This window comes from Hemicordylus capensis, chromosome 2 (genome assembly GCF_027244095.1).
Source record: "Hemicordylus capensis ecotype Gifberg chromosome 2, rHemCap1.1.pri, whole genome shotgun sequence".
NCBI lineage: Eukaryota > Metazoa > Chordata > Lepidosauria > Squamata > Cordylidae > Hemicordylus > Hemicordylus capensis.
In genome coordinates this window covers 262,643,411-262,669,587 of record NC_069658.1, presented here as the reverse complement: position 1 = coordinate 262,669,587, position 26,177 = coordinate 262,643,411, and the positions used below count along the sequence as shown (strand labels likewise).

The 26,177-nt window shown below is 46.8% G+C and overlaps 1 protein-coding gene across 5 annotated transcripts in view; it reads left to right on the top strand.

Moving 5' to 3' along the window:
* The first annotated feature begins 9,546 nt into the window (after positions 1-9,546).
* The window catches only part of LOC128344922 (E3 ubiquitin-protein ligase TRIM39-like), a 38,260-nt gene continuing 21,629 nt past the window's right edge, over positions 9,547-26,177 (top strand). For 4 of the 5 annotated variants that reach the window (XM_053296000.1, XM_053295999.1, XM_053295998.1 and 1 more), the window contains exons 1-5: positions 9,547-10,001; positions 14,464-14,559; positions 16,288-16,518; positions 17,453-17,475; positions 18,835-18,953. In XM_053296000.1, the coding sequence (XP_053151975.1) occupies positions 9,588-10,001; positions 14,464-14,559; positions 16,288-16,518; positions 17,453-17,475; positions 18,835-18,953 (883 nt within the window). In that variant the 5' untranslated portion in view covers positions 9,547-9,587. Of the gene's footprint in view, positions 10,002-12,407; positions 12,577-14,463; positions 14,560-16,287; positions 16,519-17,452; positions 17,476-18,834; positions 18,954-26,177 lie in introns of those variants that run through there. The other variant, XM_053296001.1, reaches the window with a different exon arrangement.

Sequence of the window (26,177 nt, the reverse complement as noted above, 5' to 3'; positions counted from 1 at the left end):
CCTTCCATTTAGAGGCTATTTTAGTTCTTCCTGCCATCAAAATATTTGCATTTGTATCTTTTTTCTTGAGGGGTTCTGCCTGTATTATAACTAGATGTGTGACAGTAAATTCTCCAGGGTAATTGCTTTTGTTCCATACTCATGCTGTTGCTTCCAGTTCTGTTATCCTATACTGGGAATACTGGGGTTGACAGTGATACAGTTGCCTCTTCTTCTGGTAACTCTGGACATATAGTTGTGCTTGGGGGATCACATCAATGTTTCCTTGTAATCTGAGCTGTCTAATTTTTTTCTAGCTGCAGTCCTGGAAGCAACTGTGAGTACTAGGGACTAGATGATGATGTGTCAACCTACAAGCTGTTCAACCACCTCTGAACTAGCTATGTTGGTGCAGTCCTATATATCTGATACAAAATTGCAGCCTGTCAGGAGGAACACATTGCACTATGTAACATACAGGCCGTTAGCATGAAGAGAGGAAGGCCTGGCTTAGTTTATGCATGATTTGTTTATTGATTGATTTGATTTGATTTGATTTATATACCGCCCTTCCAAAAATTTAATACTGCTCATGACCAAAACCTTGTAAAACTCTGTGCATGTTCCATGTTTTTCTACTCTGTTGCTCAACAGAAAGCCTCATAGGTTGTGATTACTGATATAGCCAAGGGCATGTCTGTGTGGGAGCTTCCCATCTGCTGGTGTGGCACTTTAGACTGGAAGTAACATACAGAGTGGACTACTGCAATGCACTCTGTGTGGCTGCCCTTGAAGACAGTTCGGAAGCTTCAGCTGGTCCATCCTTGCAGGTGCAAGTCACTTCATGAGTGCCACATGCATCCTACAGCAGCTTCATTGGTTAGCAGTCCCCTTCTAGGCTAGATTCAAGGTACTGGTCTTGACCTTTAAAACTCTACATGGCTTGGGACTGGGGTACTTGTTGGACTGCATTCACCCCTATCTATCTATCTATCTATCTATCTATCTATCTATCTATCTATCTATCTATCAGTATTTTTTAATTTAAAATCACCAGCCACCATTACAATACGTTTATAAAAACCATCATTAAAAAGAAGAAAAACAAGCCCAAACCTATGATTGCAAAACATTAGACACATAACACTCTACAACATTGAGGTCATTCTTAAACAAATGCATATTTCCAAACTTGGATGAACCTGGTTGTCCCCTCCTTACCATAATTTTTATAATTCAAAAATAAAAGGTAAAGTTTGCTGTCAAGTCGATTTAGACTTCTGGTGCCCACAGAGCCCTGTGGTTTTCTTCAGAAGAATACAGGAGGGGTTTACCATTGCCTCCTCCCGCGCAGTATGAGATGATGCCTTTCAGCATCTTCCTATATTGCTGCTGCCTGATATAGTACCAGCGGGGATTCAAACTGGCAACCTTCTGCTTGTTAGTCAAGCATTTCCCCACTGTGCCACTTAAGGTGATGTCAATTCAAAACTAGATCCGGCAAAATCAACATAAAAGACTGAAATGGAATTATACCTTTTTGGATATTTAAGGAATAAGTCAGTTTTTCGGCTATTGCACTATACCAGAGGTTGTTATACAATTCTTCTAGGGATAACACTCCCTCTTTCCAATTTTTGGCTATGATCAATCTAGCTGCTATTAACATAAAGGACAGTAAATCTTTAGATTTCAGTGTTTCTAGTTCTCCTGGGGAAAAATACCTAAGAGGGGATCTGGCTGAATCTGTTGGTCAATGATTTTTGCCATCTCTATGAAAAACAATTTCCAGAAATTTCTAACTCTTGGACAAGTCCATCATAGGTGGTAGTAAGTCCCCTTCTCCTTGCAATCATTGTTCCAGCATTTAGCAGATGTGTTTATGCCAATATGCACTAATCTCACCAGAGTTATGTACCATCTATGGAATATTTTCATATAATTTTCCTTAATTTGAGCAGAGACTGAATATAAAGATTCACTAGTCCAGATTTCCCCCCATTCTCCATCCTGAAAAGTTCTTGACAAATCTGTCTCCCAGACATGTTTGAAGCTGGTCAGTGGTTTTAATCCAGGTTTTAACAGAATCAAATAGAGCTTAGATATTAATCCTTTTACTTCATTGCCGCTTTTTATCACCAACTTCTCAAAATTGGTCAGGTCTCTACCAGCCATAGATAACATCGGGAGTGAAGCTAGAAATGACTTCAGTTGTATCCACTGAAATCACGACCCACTGTCTTCCATTAAAAGTGGTTTTATTTGATCGAGTGTCTTAAGTTTACCTTTATGGTATACATCTCTCAGTCTCACTAACTTATTCTTAGGTCTTTTTATTCTACCAATGATTTCTAGACTTTTGGGATGGAATGTTACTGGGGTCAGTGGGGAACTAAGAGATGATTCCCCCATATGAACCTGTCAGGGTCCTCCACTCAGCATCTCAGGCCCTGCTCGTGGCCCTGCCACTAACAGAGAGCCGGTTGGCAGGGACTAGAGACAGGACCTCTTCAATTGTGGTCCCTTGGCCTTGGAACACCCCCACCCCCCGGAAATGCTTCGCCATGCTCCTTCCCTCAATGTTTAAAAAAAACCCAAAACCCATCTTTTAAAGGAGGCTTTCAAATGTTTTATCTGCTGCTTATATCTGGTAGGTTCTTTAGTTTTTATAGTTCCCCGTTTTTAGCTTTATATTAACTTTTTAAATTTGAAACCTTTTAAAAAATTTAGTTTTAAATGTGGTTTAGCTTGGTCTTCTTGTTTAACTTTATTAATCTTTTGTTTTATATAGTATTTTATTAATGTTGTGAGCTGCCCCGAGCAGTAGTATACTGGAGAGGCAGGGTATAAATATTTCAAATAAGTGCAGGGAAACTAACTCTGCACATAGGGGAACACAATATTGCACAGAAGGCTCATGCAGTTGCCCTCCATGTGGACTCTGTAACTCAGAGTAGAAGGGATCTACCCCAGCGATTGGCACCACAGACCTGTGGCTTCTTGGTAATGGATGTGCATAGAGTGTCCTGTCTTGTCTAAAATGAAGGGATTTCTGCCCACATGCTTGAATGAACTGACAGGTGACAAAATTGCCTTCCAAAGGCTGCCAGCATAGCAGCCCCAGCCCAACACCTTGGATGGGTCATAGCAACTCCCCATCTGCACAGGGTCAGCCTGCTTATATCCAAGATTTGTTGGCTTTTCAGCTCAAAAACTCTCCAATTTAGTTAGGTGGCAACTCCTCTCCCTCTGTGATATGTGCATGTCCCTTTGATCCCCCGTTCAGTCTTGCTTCATCCTTCAACAGAGTAAATTCTCTCAGCGCTCTGAGTTTCTGCAAAACTGAAAGTACCCTTGTTAATCTTGTTCGTTCCTTTTTGTTCTTTCTAATCTTGTTTTGTTTTTGTTCCTTCTTTCTTTACATTAACATCTTGCTTTTCTTTTGCGGCCCTTCTCCCCTCCCACCTTGCCTTCGGACAAGGAATTGTTTGTTTGGAATTCTTTTTCTGCTTATGGCTAGCAAGGTTTCTTTTAAACTTTGTGTCCGTTGTAGGGCAAAAATCCCCTCCACCATTGTTGTCTTTACTGCCTCTGTGAGGCACACAACGTTCAGACTTGTTCCTTTTGTGCAGCTTTTTCTAAACATGCCTGCAAGAACAGAGCTTCACACCTTAGATCTTGGCTGTGGGATCAAGCCCTGAGATCTTACCAATCTGTGTCCTTGCTGCAACAATGCAATCTGCCTCTGAGGAGACAAAGATTACTTCAGTCTCATAGCCCATGGCAGTTTTGCCTACAAAGCCTATGGCTCAAAATATCCCACCTCTGGGATCGAATGGCTCAGTACCTACTGTAGCTACCAATTCTCCCTCAGAAAAGGATTGCATCCGAAACTATTATGGGTTGTCACTACCTCCTGCTCCGAGACAGGGCCAATCAGAGAGCTTTCCTCTATTTCAGGAGGGAGGGGCAATCCCCTTATCCTCCAGTCTTTGCCCTGTCTTGCTCCGGCAGGAGTCTCGTCACTTCACTCTGATATCTATCCTTTACCCTGTGATCTACATCTAATTCCTTTCATCTGGTTCTTCCCTTATTTTGTCTGCTTAGTCCAGGGAGAATCGGGGAGACTTTTTAAAGAAATGCGACCACTTGCATCCCTCAGGTGCAATGGCTGGAAGATCTCCTTAACCATGGCAGCAGAGACTTTGCGCTTTGAGAGGGAGGCTTCTCCTTTCCTCTCTGAGGCTCTGTGGCTCCCTCAGTCTGCCACGCCGAGTGGGCTGCAGCCACAGCACCTGCGCCTGAAACTCGGGTCCCCAAGGCCAAAAAAGCCAAAAAGCTCACGAAGGAGCAGAAAGTGGCGGCCAGAGCGGCAAAGGGCACTGCAGTGCAAGCAGCTCGGGCTCCCACTGGTGACTTAGGACCCCCCACTCTCTCCCCATGTGCTCCCTGCCGCCCTTCTGCCCCGGCCCCATTGTTGACTCTTGTGTATCGTGGAGGTGGGGGAGGGGATGACCCGTCTGAGGAGTCCGATTCTGGGAAAGAGGAGGGAGAATTATCAGAAGATGAGGAGGGCTCTGCTGCACCACTGCCCCAGGCCCCTTATAGGCTGTTTAACCAGTCTGCTTTCCCGGTCCTTCTTCATAAGGCTCGAAGGACCCTCAGGCTGGGGCGGGGTAGTTCCCACTGCGCCAGATAGCACAGAAGGAGATCCAGAAGTTCTGCCCTTTCTCAAAGCTCCCGAGGTGGTAGTACCCTGCCCACAGCTTTTCTTACATATCATTCAGGCAGAATGGGATCGCCCCACTGAAAGTAAGGGACCTCCACCAGGGATCAAGCGCCTTTACTCCACCACCAAGGCTGTCATGGACAAATTTCCGGTCCCGCCTGCGGATGCTGAAGTTGCCGCCTTAGTCACTGGTGCTATCCCCCCAAAGTATGGGGATGAGGCTTTAAGAAACTTTGATGATAAGAAATGCGATGCTGCATTGCGTAGGTCCTATGAGGCCTTGGCTCTGGCCATGCGGGCCTCTATGGCTAATTCCATATTTGCTCGTGTTTCAATGCTCTGGATCAAGGAGCTGTTCCCCCTGGTCCCGCCTGAGCTGACAGCGCTTAGGCAAGGGCTTAATAAGTTGGGCAAGGTCTCTGCATTCCTGGCAGACAGCTCCTTGGATGCGACCCAATTGTCAGCACATGCTGTGGCCTCTAATATTACAGTACGGCGCCACTTATGGCTCAAAAATTGGAAAGTGGACCAAAAGTCAAGATGTAACCTTGCTAATTCTTCATTTAAAGGGGGAAAGTTGTTTGGCGAGGCTTTGGAGCTGGTCCTGATCGACACCAAGGATAAAAAGAAGGCAATGCCTTCCTCAGTGCCACGTCAAGATCGTAAGTCTCTTTCTTCCAACTCCTCCTCCAAGGGCTTCAAATCCAGTTTTCGTTCCTGTCAGTCGAGACAAGACAGACCGGCCTGGATGAGACTGCAGGGATTCTTTCAGGACAATGCACAGCCCCCACCTCAACAGACAGGTTGTTACTCCAAGCCGGGATTTGAGCGACCTGCCGTGCAATGACTGCCTTCGGAATCCGCAAGTAGGCGGCAGGCTACAGCAGTTCACCCAGCAATGGAGGGCGACCTGCACCGACCACTGGATTTGCCAGACAATATCTCAGGGGTAAAGTCTGGACTTTCTTTCCTGGCCCCCAGATCAGTTCCTAATTTCCCCACGGTCCCGCAAACAGGACAAGCATTCCTTAATGCTAAAGGCCATTCGTCACCTGAGGGCGATACGGGCTATCGAGCCAGTCCTGCCCGAAGAACAGGGGCGTGGCGTTGACTCTATTCTCTTTTTAGTTCCAAAAAAGAATAGAGAGTGGAGGACCATCCTAGATCTGAAATTTGTCAATCGTTTCCTCAGGGCAACGTTCCATTCTGATGGCCCTTCAGCAGGGAGACTTCCTGTCTTCAGTGGATCTGAAGGAAGCTTACCTTCATGTTCTAATCCACCCCTTAGACAGGAGGTTCCTTCGGTTTGTCTATGCGGGTGCCCATTTCCAGTATCGGGCACTCCCCTTTGGTCTTTCGACTGCGCCACGGGTGTTTACCAAGATCATGTTGGCACTCATGGAGCACTTGAGGACCAAGGGGGTTCACCTGTACCCCTATTTGGATGATCTTTTGGTCAGATCACCTTCTCGACATTAGGCCCTAGAGGATGTGGGTGAGCCTCTCTCTCTTCTCGAGTCCCACGGGTTTTTGGTGAATTTTCAGAAAAGCTCTCTGGTTCCCCAGGGGGGCTATCATCAACGCTACCAGGGGCATTGTCAGTCTGACCGCAGAACGCAGGCTCAGGTTGGTCCTGGCATGTCGGAAGTTGCTGTGCCATCCCCGATCCGACATCCTCAGCCTGAGCCAGCTACAGGGCATGATGGTCTCGACCATCGGGATTATGACCTGGGCTCGCTTTCATTCTCGGCCCTTCCAATGGCTACTCCTTTCCCTCCAGGATCTCATGACTGGCAGGTCCAGACTCAGGGTCCCTCTAACCTCTTGGGTTCGTCAGTCCATGGTCTCATGAACCTCCCCAGTGATCCGCATGGGCGTGAGCTTCTTGCCAGCTGACCTACTCATTAAAATGACAGATGCCAGTCTTCAAGGCTGGGGTGGACACTGTCATCGACAGGTTGCCTAGGGTCTCTGATCACAGGAGGAGCATCTCCAGTCTATAAATTGGCTGGAGCTAAGGGCCATACGTTACGCCCTCATGCAATTCTTGCCTGCGGTGTACAATCATTGAGTTCTCGTCCAGACGGACAGTGCGACAGCCATAAGTGCACATCAATTGTCGGGGGGGGGGACGAGGTCCCAATGCCTCATGCACAAGGCTGCGCTTCTGCTGGCCTGGGCGGAGGAGAATTTGTAGTCCCTGGAGGCTGTGCACCTCAGTGGGAAAGACAACACTCTAGTAGATTGGCTGAGCCGGTCTCAGTTAGATCAGGTGGAGTGGTTGCTGGACGATCAGGTTTTTTGCAGGGTTGTATAACGGTTTGGCACCCGCTCGTGGACCTGTTTGCATCTCTGGCAAACTGGTGGCTCATTTCATCTAGTTTCCCTCCCCAGGGGCAGAGAGAGTGGATGCCCTCCTGGTCCCTTGGCCCCAAGGTCTGCTGTACGTCTTCCCCCTGCCACCCATCCTGTCCCAGACTATACAAAGGATCCATCATCCTTGAGGCTCCGCACTGGCCGCGCCGCCCTTGGTTTTCGGATCTGGTTGCTCTGACGACCTGATCTGGGATGTCAACCCCGTCTGCTACACCAGGGGCCAGTGTTTCACCCAGAGCGGAGTGGCTCAATCTCTACGCTTGGAGATTGAGCGTTGCTTGCTAGATGCTTGCGGTTATTCTTCTTCTGTTCGTGACACCATCTTTGCATCTAGGCATCCTTCCACTACCCGGGTCTATCAATCAATGTGGAAAGCTTTCGCCTCCTGGTGTGCCTCGGTTGAGGTGGAGCCCCTGTCAGCAACTGTGGCTCAGGTCCTGGGATTCTTATAAGCAGGTCTGGATAAGGGCCTTCGGCCAAACACTCTTCGACACCAGATGTTTGCTATCTCATCTGCTCTTCAGCTTCCAGGGGTCCTGTCCTTGGCTGGGCATCTGCACATGCAGAGTTTCCTAAAAGGGGCCTCCGCCAGTCCCTCTCTTTCCCACGTGGGATTTAGGTCTGGTTCTCAGGGTGCTCACGAAACACCCCTTTGAGCCCATAAAAACAGTTTCCTTGTGGCTCCTTACCCTGAAGGTTTTTGTTTTTAGTAGCCATTAGCTCTGCCCACCGGGTCTCCGACCTTGGCGCTTTATCGGTTAGGAAGGAGCTGTGCTTAGTCTTTCCGGATTATGTTCTCCTCTGTACTGACCCCACTTTCGTTCCTAAGGTATATTCTTTGTTTCATAGAACCCAGGAACTAATGCTTCCCTCCTTTTGTCCCAGTCCTTCCACTACTAAAGAGAAAGAATGGCATACTGTGGACGTGCGCAGAGCAGTTCGTGTTTATCTCCGGCGCACCAAGTCCATTAGGGTCTCTGACTCTTTCTTTGTTTTGTTTAGAGATTGTACATTGAGCCGGAAGGTCTCTTCGTCTACCCTGGTGCGTTGGATTTGCCAGTGCATTCACCTGGCGTACACGACTGGGGGAGTGCCTGCACCTGAGGGGATTACTGCCCATTCCAGGTGGAGTGCGGCTGCTACCGCTGCCTTTTCTGTTAGAGGTTGTTGATTTTTACCCACAATAGGTAAAACAGCAGAGCACTAAGGAATGAGCACACACTCCAGTTACAGAGTAGGTAGCAGAGGATGGTTCTGATATTGCAGCTATTTAAAGAAAACACATGGAGATCCTTGTATGACTAAACACTAAATATTTATTGGTTAAATACACTTAGATAGGAAAGACTTATCTCTAATCTAAAGGACTACATAGTGGATAGGTAAGGAGAGAGAGAGATGTTTCCATCTGCTCTCTAGGAGGAAAGGAAGGATTGTGACTCAGCACAGGAAGTGCTGCAGAGTCAGTTCAGGGGTCATAGAGTAGGGACAGATAGGGAGACCCTGACTCACTGTCTCTACTCCCAATGCCCCTAGTGGTCATTAGGACAGTTGGTGCAAAAGGTCGATGCATTGGAAGTTCATCTCCAACAATTTGAACTTTAGCCTCCACTCTTGTTAGACCCATCTCCAGTAGTAGAATGACACTGGTACACATCTAGGGACCGAGAATAGAGCACACAAGAATTTTGATTGGTCTATCAACAGCTACTAGTCTGAGGCTTATAGGCCAGCCTCAAAGACAGGGTGCCTCTGAATACCAGTTGCAGGGGAGTAACAGCAGGAGAGAGGGCATACCCCTTTCAGCTCCTGCCTGTAGGCTTCCAGTGGCATCTGGTGGGCCACTGTGTGAAACAGGATGCTGGACTAGATGGGCCTTGGGCCTGATCCAGCAGGGCTGTTCTTACATTCTTATGAACATCTCCATTTGTCTAAAAGTGTGTGGGGCTTGCCTTTTATGTGGTATAGACACAAAAAGGACTCCAGCGAAATCAGGAACAGTGGAACACCTTCCTGTTACCTCTTTTGTCTACCACACCAGATCTGGGCATGCTTCAGTTCAACCAGCGTGATTATATCTGTAATGTTTCCAGTTCTTGTTGGGACATTTTAATGTTATAAATGTTGATTGCCATTTTTGAGTATGAACCTTTACCAAAGAAGGTGGGATGTATAGTATAAAGGGTTAATCCCCTCTAGGGGATGGGCATCAGAAAGGCTCCAGGCCTGTTATATGGTTGAAATAAAGCTCTTGGAAAAGACAGGCTTGTCTCAGCTGTTTCAGAATAAATACAGTGCTGGTCACTGCTGGCTAGATTTCAAAGTGATTCAATGCTTTGAGTTAATTAGTAAACCAAACAGAATCAGAAGTATCCAAAGTGCAAGACTCTGTTCCAGCTCTTAATGCTTGCTTTGGGGGTGGGGGTGGGGGGAACGCCCCTTCCTAGGAAACGAAAGAGAAACTCATCTTCAGTTGAGAAACTCCTCTCTGCCGAGAAGCATTATGGCGACTGCAAGCCCAGCAAAATGCCTTCAAGATGAAGCTACTTGTTCAATCTGTCTAGACTACTTCCAGGATCCTGTGATGATCAGCAATTGTGGGCATAATTTCTGCCGAACCTGCATCATCGAGTATAAGAAGTCTGATATTAATATCTGCTGCCCAGAGTGCAGACGATCTTTTTCCCGGGAACATCTTAAACCCAATAGACCCCTGGGGAGAATGGCAGAGGCAGCTAAACAACTCAGTTTGCAGATCAACAGCCCAGCAAAGAAGAGAATGTGTCTGAAACATAAGCAGCCTCTGATCCGCTTCTGCAAAGAAGATGAGACCCTCCTTTGCTGCCTCTGTGAGGAATCCAAGGCTCACCGAAATCACACGGTTGTTTACGCAGAAGCTGCTGCTGCGGATTACAAGGTAGTGATTTGCTGAACAGTAAAATATATCCTGAAATGTGTGACTTGGTCTGTAAAGACGGACAATGCTGTTTTAGTTAGAGCTGTAATGCAACCCTACGCATGTTTACTCAGAAGTAAGCCTCACTGAGTTCAGTGAGACTTCCTCCCAGGAAATGATGCATAGGATCGATCGCAGCCCTAATGTAATCATGATTAGAACTAGAAGCTCACGAGTTCTCCATGGGCTGCTACTTATTACTCCCTTCTCTCGTGCATGCAGATTCCTCCTTCTGGAGGTAACTGTGGCGTAGTCTTCTGTCAGCAACATGCATGTTAATGTTAAAGAGGTGAGTGTCAAATGACATTTTGCACTGTTTTGAAACCAGCCATGGTTGGCATTAACATCCGTGCAAATGTGACACTGTATCATGGTTAGCTTTGAAAGCCTTTGAAGCGGGACCGGAAGAGACGGAGCCATTTGGATACAAGCATCATGCGAGGGGTGTGTGTGTGTGTGGAGCGGAGGGGGCGGGAGCATGGAAATAGTGAAGAAATCAGGGACATGTTAATGGAGGCTTGGGGCATGAGCAGCTGTAGCCAGCAACCTCCTTCGTCAAATGCATAGTGATGGGTGAGCTCTTCAGAGCTCATCTCAAACTAACCGATTCAAGTTCTTCCCTCCCCTGCCCTAGGAAGGACCCAGCTCATTGACTAAGCCCCGTCCCTGCCAGCCTCCCCCTGAGAGCATCCCACCTTTTACGTAAGTTGCTAGTCTCATTACAAGCAGCAGGGCAATAGGAGGTGATGTAGCAGCAGCAATGCTATAAAAGGAGGAGGTAGTTTTCTTTTCCTCCTCTCTGCAATGCACTCCAGAGCAGTATGCCATGGGGAAATGCTGCAAAGGGCCTGTAAAGCCTTCTGGACTTAAAGAGAAGAGGCCTTTTCTCCCCTACTTCCTCTCTCTCCATTCTCTAGTGCAGCTGCTGTTTCTTCCACCACCAAAATTGTCGTCCCCGCCCCCCCGCTTTCCCTTTCTCCAAAGGAAGAGGGTATGGGGATTGACAGGGAGGCTGGCAGAGGGAGGGGGAGAACTTTTCCAAGCTTAGGAGAGGTCTCAGGGTTCTGGAAAGGGAGCAGAGCTGTTCTGAGGAGGAGAGCTGGTCTTGTGGTTGCAAGCATAAATAGTCCTCTTTGCTAAGCAGGATCCACCCTGGTTTGCATTTGAATGGGAGATGTAGGCACTGTAAAGATACTACCTTTGGGATGGGGCTGCTCTGAGAAGAGCACCTGCACGCTTGCTTGCAGAAGGTTTCAAGTTCCCTCCCTTGCAGCTCCAAGATAGGGCTGAGAGAGACTCCTGCCTTCAACCTTGGATAAGTCGCTGCTAGTTTGTGTAGACAATACTGAACTAGATGGACCAATGGTCTGACTCGGTATAAGGCAGCTTCCTATGTTCCTAAGTACACTCCTCCTTTGGGAGATAGATTTCCATGTCTGTTCAAGAAATCTTCCACAAGCCTGGAGGAGTTTCCCATCATCTCTATTATTGTTGTTTGTTGTTGTTGTTGTTATATACCACTTTTAAGCAAAGTTCTCAAAGCATTTTTCACAGCAAAAAGTTATGAGGAAAGGGTTCCTTGTCCCCAAAGAGTCCATAATCTAAAGAAAAGCGCAACTAGCAACAGCCACTGGGTGGGATGCTATATTAGGCTGAAGAGGGCTCTCCCCCTGCTCAGTAGAAGAGCTAGGGGGTGGTTTAGAAAGCATCTATTTGCTCTGTTAGCAAGGAAATAGTGGTGGTAATTCAGCCTGTGCTTTGGTGCTGCTGAAGCAGAAAAATCTGCACCATTGTGTTAGTACAGTGCAGGGGTGGCTGCCTGTGACATGGCGAACTCCATGCAATACTGCACACTTCTAGTGTGGGGCCCCTCCTTATGGGAAGCAGAGCTGGAAGCGCACTGGACCTGTGCAGAAATGGCCGTGCTGCGAGTGGCCACCGGTGTGCTGTTCTGACCGGATGGTGCAGGTTATTTGGCTTTGGAAGTCGAAGCAGACACCTAGTGTCCCGTATCGGTGCATTTGAGTAGGAGAGACTTTATCATCAGATTTGTATAGCACCTTTCATTGATAATAATCCCAAGGTGATTTGCAGTATCTTTAAAACAATACAAATACTAAATTTCAATATTTATTAAGAGTTTTAATATACCACCAAATCCACAGACTCAGGACGATGTACAAACAAGAACATCATCCAAGATTTAATAATAATAATAATAATAATAATAATAATATGTCTGGATAAAACAAACCAGTCAATAACACCTGTCTGACTGTGTAAACAAGAAATAATAGCGCAATTTCCTGGCGGAAAAGAAATGTCTTGAATAAGATTTTAAAGGCTAAAAGGGAGGAGGCAGACTGAATCTGGGTGTGGGGAGAGGAGAGTTCCAGAGTGAAGCGGCAGCAACAGAGAAAGCCCTTCCACGGGCCCTAGTATTATGGACCTCTCTGAGACCAGGGACCAAAAGAAGGGCAACCTGAGAAGATCTCACAGGATGGAACAGGACTGGCCGGGAGATGCGGTCCTACAGGTAAGCAGGTGAAGGGCTTTAAAGGTGAGAACCAGCACCTTGAATTGGACCTGGAAGCAGATAGGTAACCATTGCAGCGACTGCAAGAGAGGTGTCACACTATCCTATCTCCTAGAGCACATAAGCAGGCGGGCCGCCGCATTCTGGACCAACTGAAGCTTCCGGATCATCTTCAAAAGCAACCCCAGGTAGTCAAGATAGTCAAGAGAGGTCCATCTCCATATACCTCCAGCTCGTCTGGTGGTGACTCAGGAGCGGGCCTTCTCTACAGTCGCTCCTGGGCTGTGTAATGCACTCTCTATAAACATTTGTGGCTTAACATCTTTGCCAGCTTTCAAAAGCGCCCTTAAGACACACATTTTTTAGCCAGGCTTTTAGTAAATGTTTTAAATTTTAATTGTTGTTTAATAGTTAGTTTTATTCTGTTTTTATTGTGTTTATTTTTGTAAACCTCCTAGAGCCTTTGGAGCTAGGCGGTATATAAATAAAATAAACAAACAAAAAAATAATAAATGTGTCAGGCGGGGACGGGGAAAACAGAGCTGAAGGTTTGCGACGGAAGGGGTACACTTGTTTAAAATGATTGGGGACCCCTGTAGTACTTTATGCAGCCACACACAAAATGGCTTCTACCCAGTTCAGCTTTCACTTCTTCTAAATTAGGAGTGTACAACTCAAATGCCCTGGTGGGCCGGAACCATGACGCAGTGTTTGGGGGCCAAGGTCAATTGTCAGTACACGATTACATTAAAATTAATTATCTAAAATCAAAGCAATTATTAATTTCCTGTGGATCTTTTCTCATCAAGGGATGCACATTTATTTATTTATTTCATTTCATTTCAATCCTGCTCTTCCTCCAAGGAGCCCAGAGTACATGGTTATGTTTATCCCCACAACCACTGTGTGAGGTAGGTTAGGCTGAGAGATACATGACTGGGCCAGAGTCACCCAGTGAGTTTCATGGCTGAATGGGGATTTGAACTCAAATCTTCCCGGTCCTAGTCCAACACTCGAACCACTACACCACACTGCACACCATAGTGGCCAGAAAATAGGCCCTGTCACTGGGGTAGCTGGAGTGCATGTCGGCTCCAAACAAAGCCAGGTCCTCCCCTCTCCCTAAATTGTTGTTGCTTTCCGGTTGCAATCCTAGGCATGATTACTGAGGAGTAAGCCTCACTGGGAATATTTCTGAGTAAACATGCATAGGTTGGTGCTGTAAGTCAGTGTCAGAGGGGACAGAGGATGGTCCCCTTGCAGAAGAGGGAACTGACCCATAGAGTGACCCTCTGCCTTTCTGGGATGTTGTTGCTGCAGGATATTCCTACTTGTGGGCCCGCAAAAAAGCCCCTGCAGATCTATCCCTCAAGCCTTACGTTGTGCAGCCCTGTTCTAGACTCTTTGAATCAAGGGTATGACAAATATACCTGAGAAATGACAACTATCCATGACACTAGTAATAATGATTGAAGCACCTGCAGTTGTTGAAACTTTTGCCACAAACTTCTTAAGTTGCCACAGAATCTTGGATGACTGGAGAAGCAGGGATAGCTCAGAGTGCTGAAAAATATTGCTATTCATTGGTCCTAGAGAGCTGGTTATGGTGAGGGTTTTGATTCATAATATATCCATATAATGAGGTTTCAGTATTTCATTCATTCATTCATTCATACATACATACATATGCTGCTCTTCCTCCAAGGAGCCCAGAGCAGTGTACATAGTTAGGTTCCTCCTCACAACAACCCTGTGAGGTAGGTTAGTATAAACTGAGACTACTTAAAGATTGTTGTTTGTTATGAAATAAAATACCCTAGATGAATGGAAGCTTTAAAAATATTATATATCTTTAAAATATATATTCAATACATAAATTTATTTTAGATGAAACTTCAGAAACGTCTAGAGAACCTGAAGAAAGAAAAAAACAAAATTCTGTCAGTCAAATCAAATGGAGAAAAGCCAAGCCAGGAACTACTGGTAAGAACTGACAGGCACCTTCTCCCCTAAAGACATGTTGATGGTGGAAGTTTGTCCGATGACAATGTGCCATTTAGGACGAATGTCAGTCACAGTGTACTTCAGTGGAGTGTGTGACTGGACAAGGGACCAGAGGAGGAGGTAACACATTGGATACGTGCTGTTTCTGCCACACATTCTGACTTTTGCTCTGCTTCATATTACTACAAGAACTGAAGATTTGGAGCAGGCAAAGTTTAGTGCCTTAACATTGTCAGGGGGCGGGAAAGGTGGAGCAAATTGTTTGGAGTTGCATGTGAAATCTGAACCCTATGCACACCTAATGTTTAATGCACATACAGTGTGTGTATGTATGTACAGATCTGAATGCATGTACAGTTATTCACACATTGTATTCAAAGTACTACACTTTCTACAGACTTGCTCAGACAATACTTTGTCTGCTGGTCTAGCCACACGCAATAAGGATGGCTCTGCAGGTCCTTCCTCTGCCATCTAGGATGCTGTTTCTTAATCACAGGGTGGGCAGTCTTTTTGAACTGCCCCTCTACAAATAGAATACTAGTTTAAACTTGTACTTGTTCTTTGTGTAGAGGAAAGTGATATACCTGCTATGTGTGATGCTTGTTGTTATTTTATAAATGACTGTTTTGTGTTAAGTTTGTCCAATAAAATATTTTTTTAAATGGGGGGGGGAGGGAGGGTATGCATGCTGGGGGGCAGTCTAGGCAAAGGTTCCTAGGTCCGAATCCATACAAAGGGGAATTTTACCCATCACCATGCTGTTTGCTTCCTTCTCTAAAGTTGTTCCTCGAGACTCTAAAGGTAAAGCAGGAAGCCCAGGCAGAGACCAAGTGGCTCTGTGGCAGCAGCAACCCCTGGATCTTTCTGTTTAACTGGTTGTTAGGAAAATCCTCTCTTGGCATGAGTCTTTTGTACCCTGTTATCTCCTGGGATAACTGACTTCACTGCAGAAACTGTAGGGCCTGGGCATCCGGAGTAAGGGGGAAGGGGCAGTGTCATCCCTTCCCCTGGACTGAGCAAGTCCCATTGAATTCAGTGGGGCTTACTCCCATTTAAGTGGGTATATAGGATTGTAGCTTTTGCTGTCCCCTGAAAAAGGTTCTGTGGATGCCCATGCCACTGGGTCCTTCTAGCAACCAAATCTATGAAAATTCATGCTGTAAAGTTGCAACCCAGAGAACCTACCTTTTTAATTTTTTTAAGAGTAGTGATGCAACAGGAGAGATGGCCTCTGCTGCTCTCCTGCACTGTTCTCCTGAAGATTGCTTTCACTTGCCTTAAAAGGATGCCATCTCAGAAGATGGGCTCAGAAAGGTATCTGCATGACACTACAGAGAGCTGCTGCCAGTAAGAACAGACAACACTGTACTATAGGGACCAATGGTCCCACTTGGTTAGGCAGCTTCCTATGTTCAACCTCTCCTCCTGCTAGCTGTCAGGTGTTGGTCTGAGTCCTGCAGCCTAAAGTTGCTTCATAAACCCTGGCTTCAATGACACAATTTGAACATCAATAGTTCTAGAATATGCTCAACTTTCTCTGGATTTTTCCATGCTATTTGGATGTAAACTGTCTTCAACCAAGACAAAGCAATATTCATTTTCATATTTGAATTTCATATAAGCAGTGAAAGTGGACTGTAGATTGATGGGTATGAGTTGGTTATGGTCACTCTTAACTTTAGTCGCCTTTTTTGTCAATTATAGAAGGAAATGGATGACAAAAAGTCGTCGATGGTATCTGAATTCCAACAGATAGTGCAGTTTTTGAAGGAAAAAGAGCAATTCCAGTTGAGCAGGTTGGGAGAACTGGAAGCGGAGACTGAGAGGACAAGGAAAGATTATGGGAATAAATTTGATGATGAAATATCCTACATCACCAATCTGATTGGTGAGATAGAAAAGAAGAATGGCCAACCACCCAGTGAATTTCTGGAGGTAAGACACAATTTTATCCCAGTCTAGAAGTTGGATGCCATCTGCCACCACATGCTGCCAGTTCAGGGCTGACGTCAGGAGTCAGCCAAGGCTGAGGACCCAAGGCCATCAAGAGGTCTGTGGCCAAGTCATGGGCCTTGGTCAGTGCCCACCCTTCAGGCAGGGGTGTGTCTGTTGTTTCCCCCACTCCCCATGAACTGGCTTCATTTAGAGACTTCTCCAGCATTGCTGAGGCTTATGGAGGAAGCCCATTCATGGATGGGGAGGCTGAGAAGAGCTGCCATTGCTGAGCAATGACACAGGAGCCTCTGGAATAATAAACCCGTTTAGATATTGAAAAGAAAAAATAGTGTGGCTCTTTATGCAATTCATAAGCCTCCTCTTGCCCCACACACGCCACTGCCGCCGCCTCCTCCTATTATTATTATTATCATCATTATTATTATTAATTACAAATATATACCACTTTTTAATGAAAGTTCTCAAAGCAATTTACAAAGAAAGAAAGAAAGATGGATTGATTTATCTTTAGCTAAATCATGCTGTCTCAGTCTGCTAAAAGCCATAGGAGGGCATCACAAAGGGTAAGGGAGATGGATCCCTCCCCCTGGTAATTCAAGTACAGGGTTAAAACATCCCTTCCCAAATGTGTATGACTCTACGGGTAGAATGGCAGGTGGATAATAAAAATGAGCTTTAAATAAAATTCATCTATTCACAAGTCAGAAAACAAAAAAAGTAGGAAGGCTAAAATGTTGTAACTCTACCTTTCTTCATGGTCGTCAAAAGATTTTAAAAACCTTACACGTGCATTTAAAAATGATTTCTGTCTTTTGCATATATGTACCAACAGTGGGAGAGAGGCCCAAAAAGGGGGCTTGAAGTGGCATATGTGAAACCTGTTTAAATCTTCTTTCCTCTCTTCCCCCTCTAGGATATTGGAAGCATATTGGATAGGTATGTGACTTTGTGTTTGCTTTATAGCCACTGTATTGATGGTAAGGCTTAAATGAGGATTGGTAAAGTGTCACTCACAGAGGATCAAGACGTTGTTGTGTTTATTTTTGTAATGCTGGGAAAAGTAGCTGGCAGAGAAATTCTGAACAGGGAAGTGAGGGCAGTGGGGGAAAGGTTAGATAGCCACGGCTGCCACTTTTCAGTTTTAAATTTCCACCTCCCCAAAGGGCCTTGTTCTTTTAACAATGCCCTGGTATTCTTTTTTACATGTCTGCATGAATGTTTAATGTGCAGGTAGCTCCTTGGAGAACTGGGGCCAATTCATCCTTTAACTGGACCCGGCTCTGCTTTTGGAAGCTCAGGTGGAGGCGGTGGCCAGGGGTGCCTTTGCACGGCTTCGGCTGGTGCGCCAGCTGCGTCCTTTTCTCGAGAAGGCAGATCTGGCCACGGTTACCCACGCCTTAGTCACGTCGCGGCTGGATTACTGTAACGCGCTCTACGTGGGGCTGCCCTTGAAGAATATCCGGAAACTGCAGCTAGTGCAAAACGCGGCAGCGAGGCTTTTATCCGGAGCTGCCCGTTGGGAACATATCACCCCCATTTTGAAAGAGCTGCACTGGCTGCCGGTTCGTTTCCGGGTCCAATTCAAGGTGCTGGTTTTGACCTTTAAAGCCCTAAACGGTTTGGGCCCGGGGTATTTGAGGGACCGCCTGCTCCCACGGGTTGCTGCCCGCTTGACAAGGACATCTGAGAGGGCCCTGCTCCGGGTGCCGACAATGAGGGAGGCCCGGCTGTCGTGCACTCGGGACAGGGCCTTCTCTGTTGCTGCCCCCAGACTCTGGAATGCTCTCCCAGTGGCCATTCGTTCCTCGGACTCCATCACGGCTTTTAGAAAGCTTTTAAAGACTTGGCTTTTTACCCAGGCTTTTACATGATTGTTTTCTACTGCAGCTTCTTTGTGTTTTTATTTGTTGTATTGTTTTTATGCCTGTTTTATGTTTTTATATTTTTAACATGATGTTTTTATTGTCTTTTTATTGTATGTTTTTAACTTTTGTAAACCGCCTTGGGGTTATCTTTTTAACGAAAGGCGGTATATAAATGCAAATAAATAAATAAATAAATAAATAACTTGTTGCAAAAACTATCATTTCTGAGGAATGGGGGCTTCCCTCTGGCACTTTTTCTTTCATGGATTTAGCACTGCCTTTATGCATAGCAACATAATCATGTTGTGATTATATTGGATGAGAAGACCTCCATGGCTTCTTCCAACTCTAAAAATTCTATGACAGCTAAAGGAATCTGTTTAAGATACATTCAGGGATGACCTTTCCTTTTTTTGCTTTCTCCTTCCAGATGTGAAAAGGAGAAATTCAAGTTTCCACCTCCACCTGATACTTCAGATATAAAGAAAAGGCTTGAGCAGTTCTCTCAACAAAGTACAGGCGAGCAAAGTACTCTGAGAAAATTCAGAGGTAATAGAAAACCTTTTTACTGATTGTTGGGGCCAAACGTGCAGGGTCACTCTTTTTAATGGCCAGCAGTTCTGTGCTTTGAATGGATGCATAGCTGTGTGAAACTATGCATCATTTTTTCTGTTTCTTCCAGGATGTGTACTGTGGTGTAGTGAGATAGGAGGGGGTCTCTGTTCTGTAAATAAACACCTCCCCAGAACATTTTTTTTTTTTTTGCATCTCATACATTTTTTTTTTTTAATTTTTGGCTGCCTTTACCTGTCACCCTCTCTCTTCCTCCAGCTCCACTTGCCCTCACTGGCCCAGCCCTGCACTGTTCGCAGTTCACACGCTGTCCCCATTGCACACCTCACATTTTCTGGAGTACAAGTGGCAAAGAGCGTTGGTGAAAAGGGCAACCTGAAAGTAGGGGTGTGCACGGAACCGCGGAGCTGCGGTCCGGCACTGGGTGGGGGGTTCCAAAAGAGTGTGTGGGGGGGCTTTACTCACCCCTTCAAGAATTCTGAACGTATATATTCGAGTAAGCGGGCGGCATACCTCCCTGCCGCCCGCTTCACTCCCCCTCCTCCGGCGGCGCGCGTTTCTCCTTAAATTTCCGGCTTCAATTGCAATCGGGCGGCAGGGTAGCTCCCAGTCCCTGCCGCCCGGCTCTTCCATACCCCCGTGTCTCGGCTGGCGGCCGCCCCCTGCTTAATCACAGGACCCCTGCCACCCCTTCCCTTCCAATACACAGGCGGCCGGCAGGAGAGCTCTCCTGCCGACCCCGTCCCCTTCCCCGGCTCGGCTGCAAATGGCTTCCTAGAAGCCATTTGCAGCCGAGCCGGGGAAGCGAGCGGACGGCAGGGAGTTCTCCCGCCGCCCGCTCGCTGAAGTTAACGTTAACTTCAGCGAGCAGGCGGCGGGAGAACTCCCTGCCGTCCGCTCACTTCCCCGACTCAGCTGCAAATGGCTTCTAGGAAGCCTTTTGCGCAGGCGCGCAAAAGGCTTCCTAGAAGCCATTTGCAGCCGAGCCGGGGAAGGGGACGGGGTCGGCAGGAGAGCTCTCCTGCCGGCCGCCTGTGTATTGGAAGGGAAGGGGTGGCAGGGGTCCTGTGATTAAGCAGGGGGCGGCCGCCAGCCGAGACACGGGGGTATGGAAGAGCCGGGCGGCAGGGACTGGGAGCTACCCTGCCGCCCGATTGCAATTGAAGCCGGAAATTTAAGGAGAAACGCGCGCCGCCGGAGGAGGGGGAGTGAAGCGGGCGGCAGGGAGGTATGCCGCCCGCTTACTCGAATATATACGTTCAGAATTCTTGAAGGGGTGAGTAAAGCCCCCCCTATTCTTTTTAGAACCCCCCACCCGAACCAAAACCACCCCGTGTCCGGACCGGTCTGGAGGCCTTTAGAATGGCCTCCGAACCGGTCCGTGCACATGCCTACCTGAAAGGCTAAGTGGAATAGCTGGAGAGAATTCTGTGGAAATCTTACTGTAGATACACCAGTGTCACTGGTGTACAGACGGGTCAAGAAGATGAAGGGTCTGCAATATAATTGGAGGGGCGTTCCCACTTGGGTATGCGCTAATTATTTTGTCTGTGTGGTATGGAAAGATAAGGCCGAAGCTTTGGCTGATGTCTTTGAAAAGGTCAGTAGTGAGGAGTATTGGACTGAAGATTTTTAGTTGTATCGGAATGGTTTTGGCTAAACGTTGTGAGTTTTTGAGTGACTGGGTCTGTGAAGAAGATATCTCCATGTGGGAACTGGATAAGACTTTAGGCCTTTGTAAGACTACAACTCCGGGGGAAGATGGAATTCGCTATGAGATGTTGTGGCATTGGCCTCAGGACTGTTTACAAGTGCTGCTTGACTCTTATAACGCAGTTTGGCAGGTGGGTAAGTTGCTGAGGTCCTGGAAGTGTGTGCTTGTAGTTCCTGTTATTGGTAAACCTCAGATGGTGCTGTCTGACCCTTCTTCCTACAGGCCAATTGTATTGACTTCCTGTTTTGTGAAGATTATGGAGCAGATGTTGAATGAGCAGTCGATGGTGTATTTGGCAAAGCTCCAGTTGCTCACAAGCTTGCAGAGTGGCTTTCAGGGAGGGCAAGATACTTGGGGTCATATATTGCAGCTGGAGACTGGTGTGTGGAGGGCCTTCTGTTGGAGGGGCCATATGGTTGCTGTTTTCTTAGATACTGAGAAAATGTATGCAGCGTTTGGAGAGAAGGTTTGCTTTACAAGCTGGCTCAGTTAGGGATGCAAGGCAGGTTGTTCTTGTGGATCTGTGACTTCCTGAGAGATTGGCCTTTTCGGGACAGGGTTGGGTCATCGTTATTGGCCTCTTGCTTGGTGCAGAATCAAATTCCATAAGGAAGTGTGCTCAGCCCTACTGCTTTCAATATAACGATCAATGATGTGTTAGAAGTGAGAATTGTAAAGCATTGCTTTTAGCACCGCAGTAACCTCTTCTGGCTACCACTATTCATTCATTCATTCATTCATTCGATTTATATACTGCCTTTCCAAAAAAAGGCTCAGGGCGGTTTACATCAAAATAAAAGCAATTAAAATCAATTAACAGTTAAAATCAAAACTATAAAAACAGCTTAAAACCAATTAACAGTTAAAACATTTAAACAGTTAAAAACCCTGGAGAACCAAGCCAAACACTTACAGCAGTTAAAAACAATTTACAACAAATTAAAAACCCTGGAAAGCCAGTCCGAACAGATGGGTTTCAAGGGCTCTCTTGAAGGCCGGCAATGAATTCAGATTATGAATTTCTGCCGGGAGTGCATTCCACAGCTCCGGGGCAGCTACAGAGAAGGCCCGCCTCTGAGTCGCCAGCAGATGAACCGATGGTAACTGGAGACAGGCCTCCTCAGGTGACCTTAATGTGCGGTGGGGGTCATGTAGAAGAAGGCACTCTCTAAGATAACCCAGAACTAAGCTATTTAGGGCTTTAAAGGTAATAACCAGCAATTTGTATTTTGCCAGAAACTTATTGGCAGCCAGTGTAACTGTTTCAAAGCTCTCCGGGTTGCCCTAGCGACCAGTCTGGCTGCTGCATTCTGAACTAACTGAAGTTTCTGGACTACATACAAAGGCAGCCCCGCCGGGAGGTTACTAGCTGATGCACCACTGTTTTGAGGTCATCCTCTCCAAGGAATGGGCACAGCTTTCGAATCAGCCAAAGCTGATAGAAAGCACTCCTGACAGCAATGGCATTCTGTTTTGCTTAACCCCTCGGGGCGGCAGCCTACCTCCCTGCCACCCTGTTGCTGCGTCTCCCGGAAGTAACCGGAAGTATCGGGCACGCACATGTTGCGCCCCTCACGTGTGTGCACCTGCCATGTGTGCGCGCGCCTGTGCCCGGTGCATGCAGACGCGTCTGATACTTCCAGTTCCTTCCAGGAGACGCAGCAACAGGGTGGCAGGGAGGTAGGCTTCCGCCCCGAGGTGCTTAAAATGGTGCGCCGGCAGGACGGGTAAGTGCACCCTCCCCTGCCCGTAAAGATGCACACACACCCCACTGTTGAACCTTGTTATAAAAGGCCTCTTCTTCCTCCCTATTTTTCAGCCTTTCCTTGTTGCTAATTTTCTCTCTTACTGTTGTGTGTTAAAAAAAGCTTTTTTTTTTTCCATTTCTCCAAATCTCCCCCTTTGTTCCCCCTTTCCTTTATCCTTACTCTTATGGCATCGATTCAAGCTATTGCCAACAAGGACAGAAGCAGCAGGAATAGAGCCAGCATGGTGTAGTGGTTAGAGTGCTGGACTAGGACCGGGGAGACCTGAGTTCAAATCCCCATTCAGCCATGATACTAGCTGGGTGACTCTGGGCCAGTCACTTCTCTCTCAGCCTAACCTACTTCACAGGGTTGTTGTGAGGAGAAACCTAAGTATGTAGTACACCGCTCTGGGCTCCTTGGAGGAAGAGCAGAATACAAAATGTAAATGTATAATGTAAATTCTCCGAGCAGCAAAAGGGTGCTGTGGTCTTCTCTTCTCTTCCCCCCCACCCCACTCTGAGATATATTATTTATTTATTTGATTTATATACCACCTAGTATAAAAATCTCTAGGCGGTTTACAGAATTAAAACAAACAATATAACTCATTTAAAATTAATAAAAGGATTTTTAAAAAATAGATAAAAACACGTTAAGAACACATTAAAGGTGCTTCCAACACGGATATTGGGCTGCAGCAACACTGAAGATCAGAAGCTTCTTCTCCAGGTTTGGGGCCGTTCATCGCCCTCCTGATCAGTCCCCACCCCTTGCTCATGTCTCCGCAGCCACGCTGTTCTCAGGCCGACATTTCCCTCCCCGCCCACCATTTCACTTCTGCAGTCTTGCCTTGGACCAACCGCCTGGGGGCTTGATCGTTGCTTCCATGAGGCAGCCGTGGACCTAGGCCATCACCAAACAAATGGCTGGAGGGCCTGCAGGAAGAAGTGCAGCCTGCAGCAGCCTAAAAAAATGGCAGGGAGAGGATCGGAGCAGCGGCAACTCCTGATTCCAACAGAGCGCCATTTGCAACAGCAAGGCCAAGCTCCTGGTGCCCATCCCAGGATTGCTGCAACCGACCCAAGCAGGGAGCTGGGGAGCTGTTATGCCGCCGCCTCAGCTATCCGCCACCTCTTCGTACAAGCACACCTCCTGCTAGAGAGCCCGCCAAAACCTGTGAGATTGGAGCCAACAGGCATTGTACTTCTGGCCACAGACCTGCCTGAGTGGCAGCCTCATCCACCCCCCACCCCTGGCCCTCACCCCATTGGAGTTTTTTACCCATTGCTACAAGAGCTGTTTGTACCAAACTTGGTTGGCTTCTAGGCAGAGAGTCCTGGCCAGCCTTGGAGGACACGGCTGCAGGGGCTCTCTGTGCAGCATCACCAAATGGCAGTTACCTTCAAAGATGGCCCAAAGAGTCCATTTTGCTAGGGTGCAATCATACATGGCCCCCTAATGGGTCATGTTCGGTAATTACACCCCTTACTTTACATAGGAGCATCCAGGGACAAGACGGCAATTGGAGGAATGATAAATACCTTGCTGGCCAACTATATGGCATCTCTCGTTACTGCTGAAGCTTTCTCCTTTAGAGGATGAGTCACAGTCTTACAACCATGCCCATACCACTGCCACTACTATAAATGCTTATATGCCACCCCTTGTATGGGACACTTTAGCAGTTACATTACAGGCCTCTACGACCAGAAGAGCTGGTCTTGTTGGGGCAAGTGTGGGTTGTTTCCTCTGCGGGTCTGCCCTGATTGCATTTGAATGGGAGAATACAGTATAGGACTATTGCTTCCATAGCAACATAGTAACAGCCCTGCTGGATCAGGCCCCTGGCTCTTCTAGTCCAGCTCCTCCTCATGCACTGGCCCACCAAATCACTGGAGCTAGAGATGCAGTCCTTTGTGCCTGAAAATCAACCACCTTGCCCCTAAAGGGCAAATTATTTTTTTGTTCAACTGACCTTCCAGGGACACTAATATTTCTATGTCTCTAGAATGGTAGAACACACATTGACGTTCCCAGGAGAGCCCTGGCCTCAAACAGATTCCAAAGTAAAGAAAGGAACAGGTCCTGTCTTTACCACCTAAGGCCAAGCTTAAATGTCCCTTTCATTTACACTACTAGGATGGCTTTCTTATCAATAGGTATGCCCTCTGCTTTTACATATCATACTGAAAGCAGGCGACTACATGGAGGTCACATGCTCTCTCCTCATGAGACATAAGATCCTGGAAAACTGTTATAAAATGATGTACAGATGGTATTTGACACCAAAAAACCTGGCATTAATGTATAAAAATGTTTCAAACAAATGTTGGAAGTGTGGGCAATCTGAAGGTACCTTTTTTTCATATGTGGTGGACCTGTGGGAGGGCTAAGGCCTATTGGGTCATGATATATAACGAATTAAAGAAAATATTCAAAATGACATTTCCTAAGAAGCCAGAATCCTTCCTGCTGGGAATAACACAAGGAATAATTTCTACAAATAACTTAACATTCTTCATGTATGCTTCTATGGCGGCTAGAATAATATATGCACAGAAATGGAAGAGTAATGAACTGCCTTCAAAAGAAGATTGGTTGATAAAAATTTTGGAATACGCAGAGATGGCAAAATTCTCTCTTCTGATTCTCCTCCCCAGGGGTCCTGCCATAGCCTGTTAAAGGGTGGCTGCATGGAGCCTAGGGCCATGCCCTTCTCAGGAGGCTGACTCCTTACACCCTCCTGGCTCTGGATTTTTTGGTGTAGTACTCTCAGGCAGTTCAGGGATGTCACCTGGATAGATGCCGCCTGCAAACTAAGCACCTAAGGATAGCTCCACCTTCCTCTGGCTAGGAGGGGAGGAAATCCACCACCTTTTGGCCCTGCACACTCTTCTTGACATCCCATAGTTGTTAATGATAGACAATGCAAACACTGCAAAATTGACAATGACACAGCAGCTGGCAGTCTCCTCCAACCATGGTTCGACTAATGGTCCACAGTCCTGACTCAGGTTTTCCCACCTGGGCCGAGTGCCTTCACGCAAGGGTAGCTGCCACTTCCAACATCTCCTGTCACAGGTACGATGGCGCACTCCTGAGAATAATCTGTTTCCTAATGCAAATTTTGGCGAAAAGGGGATCAAATTATATGTTTCTTCCGACTACCATGCACTCTAATGTCTTAACAATCCCATAGGAGGTAGCAAACAAGAGGGCTGTCCTGCTTGCAAGCAGGACAAGAGGGCTGTCCTGCTTGCTAGCGAAAGACCTGCTACCCAGGACTGCATAGTCCACATGGACCTTCACAAAATATCTGAAGTCCCCCCCCCACCTTTTCTCCCCAACTGTTCCTACCTCTTCTCGTAAGGGGAGTCTGCACTAGCATGAATGAGCTCTCTTTTTCTGACTACCACAGCATCTTGGGTGCCCCCGATTCCCTAGCATGTTGCGTAGCTAACTTACCTTTCAAACAAGGTCATGAGCCACTCTGCAATATGAGTCCCAGACCTCTGAGGTTTACTTTCATATAGACAGGGATGTGCAGCCATACCCAGTGCATGGTCCTTGCTAACTAGGCAAAGAGGCACCTTTTAAACATGGTGATTCTCTTTATTTAGCAGGGGGAGAGTAACTGGCCGTATCCATACCCAGCACAGTACCTCCAGTGACTCTTGCTGGTGTTTGCCTTATGTTTCTTTTTAGATTGTGAGCCCTTTGGGGACAGGGATGCATCTT